Source organism: Tribolium madens, unplaced genomic scaffold (assembly GCF_015345945.1).
Source record: "Tribolium madens isolate multiple individuals breed KSU strain unplaced genomic scaffold, Tmad_KSU_1.1 Scaffold_20;HRSCAF=117;Tcas5.2_LG4, whole genome shotgun sequence".
Classification (NCBI taxonomy): Eukaryota; Metazoa; Arthropoda; class Insecta; order Coleoptera; family Tenebrionidae; genus Tribolium; species Tribolium madens.
Window position 1 is genome coordinate 590,990 of NW_025400985.1, and position 6,815 is coordinate 597,804.

A 6,815-nucleotide genomic window follows, 5' to 3' on the forward strand; every position below is an offset into this window, starting at 1 on the left:
CGTTTTTTACGCGTTTTTAAGAAAATATTGAAAAATAAATGAGTTTTTCTACTTGAAAAAAAAGACTATATCGAAGGAAACAAATTAAAAAATATAAATTTTGATTTAATTTGGACATTTTTCAGCCAGTTTTAGTAAAATTCGTCTCAAAAACCGTTTAAACACCCGAAAAAGGCAAAAACAACTCCTAATTTGGTGCCACAATCCAGTAAAAACAAAACAAATAAAACCGTTTTGTAATTTAGTTCGGTAATTTTTGACTTATTTTTGAAAAAATTTAAATTTTCTGATCGAAAAAAGCTGCAAAATGATTGAAAAATACGCAAATTATAAAAACCTCAGATTTTAGTTCCAAACATGTGTTTCAGAGTTTGAAACAGGCAAAAATAACAATATTTTCAATTAAATTTTGAATTTTTTCGGCTTATTTTTGCCTAAATTTTGCTCAAAAATTGTTTAAATCAAGTAAAAGAAACGATATAATATAGATTTTGCTCTATTTTTGTGATTTTTTGACGTGTTTTTAAAAAAACTTGCAAAATAAATGAGTCTCTGGTTCAAAAAAGTACTAAATCGAGAGAAACAAACAGCTTCGAGGTAATTTGGTAATTTTTCAGCCAGTTTTTGCGTAATTTCTTGAAAAAAAAGTATTATTTCAGAAACGTGTTTAAACACTCAAAAAATAACATCACTTTTGGCCTTGTTTTTAACAAAATTTGCAAAATAATTGCATTTGTAATCAAAGCTGTGTTAAAACATTCGAAAAAAGTAAAAATAGTGTAATTTTTGACCCAACTTAGCGACTTTCTTATCCTCTTTAATAAATTTTTCTAAAAGAAGGAACAAATAAAACCATTCATTTTTTAATTAATTTGGTGGTTTTTTGACTTTTTTTGAGAAAATTTGCCGAAATAATTGATTTTCTTATTGAAAAACGTCCAAAATGCTTAAAGAAATTCAAAAACCTGGTTTCCAAATTAAAAATAATGATATTTCGACCAAATTTTGTGCTTTTTCAGCCCAGTTTTGCTCAAAAATTGTTTCGTATTTTTAATTTTTAATGAATCTACTTCAAAGAAGAATTAAATCGAACAAAAAGAACTAAAACAATAAAAAATTCAACGATTATTTGGTATTCTTTTTAGTTAGTCCCAGGGAAAATTGTTGAAAAAAAAAATCAAAAGAGGCCATTTTTGGGTGAAATAATCAGCTAAAACACTCGAAAAAAGTTAAACTTTTGGAAATTGTGACTCATTTAGTAACTTTTTTGACTCTGTTGACTCAATTTGTAATTAATTTTGTGATTTCTCGGTCTATTTTGTAAAAATAGAGTAGTTTAATTTCGGGTTGAAAAACTTTTGGTTACCTCTGACAAGCTCCATTATTGGCCACAAGTCACGTGTTAGCACCCAAGAGCCATCTATGGGCAAACCCACCAACAAGAAAAGTCAATCAAGTGGTACTAAACATGTCGGTTGACTTGCGCAATTCAGTTACTGAAATGTCACACCACACTTAATTTTTGTAAATTTATTTAAAAAAAATAGTGAGTTATTCCAAGTTAAAAAAATCAGTAAGTACAAAGTTTGTTTTTAATGAAAATTCTCTGAACAAAAAAAATGTTTTTTTTTTGACAATCGGGGCTTTCCAATTAAACAATCAACAACCAGGAACAAATAATTTATTTAAAACAAAATACAAAACTCAATTTCACTCTTCTAAACTGATCGTTTAACACAAACAAAAATTTTTCAACCTCAACATTGAGGTATTAAAAAATAAAATAATTTAAAACAAGAAAAATGTTGACATCCTTCGTGACGGGTGACATCGAGAGTCCAATCAATCTAAAAATTGAAAATAAATTGCATGAAAACGTAATTAACGCCTGAAATTTTTCAGCTTTGACTTTTTTCAGATCCGTCTTTCCAAAAGAATTTCAGTAGTTCTAGAAAAATGCCACTAATTCACAAATAATTTCAGACAATCTAAAGATAATTTCGATTATTCCAAATAATAAATAAAAACGTGGCTTCAGATAATTACAAAAAAAAAATAAAAATTGGAAATTTGGTTTGTTATAAAATTTAAATTTGGGGTTATGTGCGAAATGTGTTTTTATTTCAGTGAAATTGTGATTTAATTTGAACATTTTTCAGCCAGTTTTAGTGAAATTTGTCTCAAAAAATCCTGTAAAAACAAAGCAAATAAAACCATTTTGTAATTTAATTCGGTAATTTTTGACTATTTTTGAGAAAAGTTAGATTTTAGAAAAAAGCTGCAAAAGGCTTGAAAATTATGTAATTTTAAAAAAAAACCTTAGATTTTAGTGTTCAAAACGTGTGTTTCAGGGTTTGAAACAGGCAAAAATAACAATATTTTCAATTAAATTTGTATTTTTTCGGCTTATTTTTGCTCAAAAATTGTTTAAATCAAGTGAAACAAGCGATATAACGTAGCTTTCTCCCCTATTTTTGACGTGTTTTTCACAAAAACTTTCAAAATGAATGAGTCTCTGGGTCAAAAAAGTACTAAATCGAAAGAAACAAACAACTTTAAGATAATTTGGTAATTTTTCAGACAGTTTTAGCGAAATTTATTGGCAAAAACTATTATTTCAAGAAAACCATCATTTTTGGCCTTGTTTTTAACGAAATTTACAAAATAATTGTATTTCCAATCAAAAGCTGTGTTAAAACATTCGAAAAAGGTAAAAATATTGACCCAACTTAGCCACTTTTTAACCCTCTTTAGTTAAACAAGGCTTGTGATTTTCCGAATTATTTTTGAGAAAATTTAGGGAAATAATGCATTTTCTGACTGAAAAAGGCCGAAAATTATAATTCATCAAACAATATAAACCAAATAATTCCATGCAATGACACTTAATTTTTTTTAAATTCGGTAAAAAAAATGGATTTCTTAAAAAGTTTAAATAGTGTCGCAGATTTGGGGTTATGTGCGAAATGCGTTTTTATCTGAGTGAAAAATCAACCACAAGCCCAATTTACAAAAATACAAAATATCACGCCTGCAGTTGCAATAATAAAAGCGCAATTTCGCAAAGAAAGAAACAAAGTTGTTATTTACAGATTTATTCTCATTAGAATAGATACATTGATAAATTGAAAATTCTGTCGAATCACAAAAGTTTATTAATATTAAATAAAATGCAGTGAAATGTCAAATAGTTGAATGAACGCAAAACTCTCCAGTCTTAAGACTACTAAATTAAACGTAACTTAAAAAACACTAAGGATAATAAAACTAAAATAAAAATCAGTGAGGTAGAATTTGTTCATGTTACCAATAACAAAAACGGAATTTCACAAGACATTAAATTAGGTTTATTTAACTATATTTACAATGCAAGTTGGAAATTGTCTCCCGTCATTACCATTTCGCTATTCTGAAAACACCAATTAGGATAATGAAATTTCTTATTTGTCACATCTCTTTATAATAAAATATTCTACTCGTCCACTAACACTTATAATTAAAAGTCCAAACAGCTCATAAACTTGCCCATTAATTACGTAACACTTATATTTCTTGTCAAGCCTAACAATCTCCAAGGACAAAAAAACGAAAAAAAAAAAAACCCAGTATAAAATTACCTACGGTTATGATATTACAATTTCGCACAGTCTTACTTTATGCATTGTAAAAGAATAGTTTACAAAAGTTACTTTTCTATGTTATTAAAAACTAAACTATGTTATTTACAAACCAAGTTTGCTCACTGAAAAGAAGTTACAACTAAATCAGTCAATAAATAATTGATGAATTTCAGTCTATAATGGTGATGAGCAAAATGAAATTTTAAGTACAGTTTTTGATGTCGAAATGGCCGAATTCCCGCGTGAAGCGCCGCCAAAGTTGTGATTCTTTGGCTCATTTGGCGGTGTTTCAGGCCAGGAATTGTTTTTTTTTGAGATCAAGAACACAAAAAATGGCACGAAATGTGTCATGGCAGTGAAACTGGCAGTGTTCAATTTCATAAATAAATAAAACGAGCGAAAGGAATGTGAAGGAACGCTGAAACGCGACTGAAAAAATGCTATCACAGTTTGGAAACTCGTGAAAAGTGGCCGCGTCCCAGCTGAAAATCAACTAAACTACTTTGTAAATATTGCGAACACACAAATTAACTAAAATAAGATTAATTAGTCTATCAGAAAGTTTCTAACTATAAAACCAGTTGGCAGTGATTTTCTGGTTGCAAAAACGGTTAAAAGCTTTCCGTTTCCGGCTACTATACATTCTGTACACGTGAAAGACTTCACAAATATACAATCGTGCTCCCATACGAATTTTTTTTTTTTTTTTTTGACCAATCGAAAACGAGCAAACCTTTGCAAGCGAGATCCGAACGAAAAATCCTAAAATGACTGGTGGAAAACCAGTCTGAACACAAGCATGGGTTTATTATTATTATTATTATTACAAAGGCTCACTCATGACTTTTTACAATTATCGTATAATTTATTAACAAAAAATTTATATCACGTTTGTTGCTGTTGTTGTTTTTTTGAGATGGGTTTGCGACGCCGTTCTTGTTTAGCGGAAGGAAACAAGTAGGAGATGAGGACGTCTTTGGCTGCTGGATGCAGCGAAGAGATGGGCACCGACTTCATCGGCACGTACTCTTTCTCCGTCACCCATTCGTCGGGGATTCTGAAAAAAAAATCCACTCAAATCCCATCTCTAACCCAGACCGGTTTGGTGACATTTGCACTGTCAAGTTGGCACTCCTAGTTTTAGTAATCTAACCTATTTTGTAGATTTGTCAATTCTGACAGATTTTTCACCAAATTACACCAGGGAATGGTGTAATTAATTTTTTTTATTATTTAGGCATTCTGATCGTGTTTCAGTCACAAAATCAATTATTTCGACAAAAAATAAATTAATTATTTTTGACAAGAGTTCACTGAACAAAGTCAAAAAATCCCTAAATTCGGTAAAAAATTACCTCTTTCGCGTGTTTTTCAGCCAGAAACTCAATTCTTTTGACAAATCACTAAATTTTGCATGATTTGCCTAAACAGAGAAAAAAATCGCTAATTTGGGTAAAAAATTACAGTTTTTACCTTTTTCACACAATTATTTCGCTAAAAACAAGTCAAAAATTCATCAAATTACGCCAAGATTAGTATTATTTTTCTCAAAAAGTCGAAAAACCACCTAAGCTGGGTCAAAAATTACATTTTTTGTATTTTTTCGAATGTTTTAGCACATTATTTCACCAAATTAGGCCAAAAATTATGTTATTTTTGCCTTTATTTTGAGCATGATTTTTTTTGAACAAATTTTACTAGAACTGTGTGAAAAACTACCAAAAAACCGTTCAATTTTCAATTATTTTAGTTTGTTTTGTTTGATTTTTGATTTTCTTAAAATTCTTGAGCAAAACTAGGCCGAAATATCGTTATTTTTAACTTTTTTATATTGGAAACCACGTTTTTGAATTAAAATCTATGGTTTAAAAAAAATTATATTATTTTTATCCTTTTCAAGCATTTTGGACATTTTTCAATCAGAAAATCAATGATTTCGGCAAATTTTCTCAAAAATAAATCGAAATAATACTAAATTAATTAAAACATGCTCTTGTTTGTCCAAAAATTGCTAAATTGGGTAAAAAAAATCACTAAAAATGTCCAAATTATATCGAAATTTATATTATTTTAGTTTATTTTTTGATAGTTTTCAAAATATTCCTAAAACGCGTAAAAAAACAAAAATAAATCGATATTGATGTTATTTTGTTTGTTTCACATGATTTAACTGATTTTTGAGCAAAGTTTAATCAAAAATAAGCCGAAAAAGCACAAAATTTGTGCAAAATATCGTTATTTTCACCTTTTTTTTTTAAATTGGGAACCAAGTTTTTGACTTAAAATCTAAGGTTCTAGGGAAAATTATATTATTGTTATTTTTTTTCAAGCATTGTGGACGTTTTTCAATCAGAAAATCAAATTTTTTCGAAAAATTTTCTCAAAAAGTTGAAAAACCACCAAATTAATTAAAAAATGGTGTTATTTGTTTTTGAAATATTACTTTTTTTCAACAAATTTCGCTAAAACTGGCTGAAAAATTACCAAATTATCTCGAAGCTGTTTGTTTCTCTCGATTTAGCACTTTTTTGACCCAGAGACTCATTTATTTTGAATGAACGTCAAAAAATCACAAAAATAGATCAAAATTTATGTTACTTCGTTTATTTCACTTAATTTAACGATTTTTGAGCAAAATCTAGGCAAAAATAAGCCAAAATTTAATTGAGAAAATTGTTATTTTTGCCCGTTTCAAACTTTGAAGTACATTATGAACTAAAATCTGAGGTTTTTATGAAAATTTTACAATTTTCGTATTTTTCAAGCATTTTGGTCATTTTTCAATCAGGAAATCAATGATTTCGGCAAATTTTCTCAAAAATAAATCGAAATAATACTAAATTAATTAAAACATACTCTTGTTTGTCCAAAATTGCTAAAATGGGTAAAAAAAAATCACTAAAAATGTCCAAATTATATCGAAATTTATATTATTTTATTTTTCAAAATATTCCTAAAACGCGCGCAAAAAAACAAAAATAAATCGATATTGATGTTGTTTTGTTTGTTTCACATGATTTATTTTAGTTTGTTTTGTTTGATTTAATTCTTTTTTATAGTAGGGACAAGATTTTCTTAAAATTTTTGAGCAAAACTTGATCGAAACTAGACCGAAGAAGCACAAATTTTGGTCGAAATATCGTTATTTTTACCCTTTTTATATTATATGATTTTTTTATTATTATATTTTATGAT

General features: G+C 28.1%; 1 protein-coding gene across 3 annotated transcripts in view; it reads right to left on the reverse strand.

Annotated features, from left to right (window-relative positions):
* Positions 1-4,307: 4,307 nt before the first annotated feature.
* Positions 4,308-6,815, reverse strand: part of LOC123005068 (zinc finger protein jing) — a 49,906-nt gene continuing 47,398 nt past the window's right edge. For all 3 annotated transcript variants that reach the window (XM_044398677.1, XM_044398676.1, XM_044398675.1), the window contains exon 7: positions 4,308-4,677. In XM_044398677.1, coding sequence (XP_044254612.1) covers positions 4,506-4,677 — 172 coding nt within the window. In that variant the 3' untranslated portion in view covers positions 4,308-4,505. The remainder of the gene's footprint in view (positions 4,678-6,815) is intronic.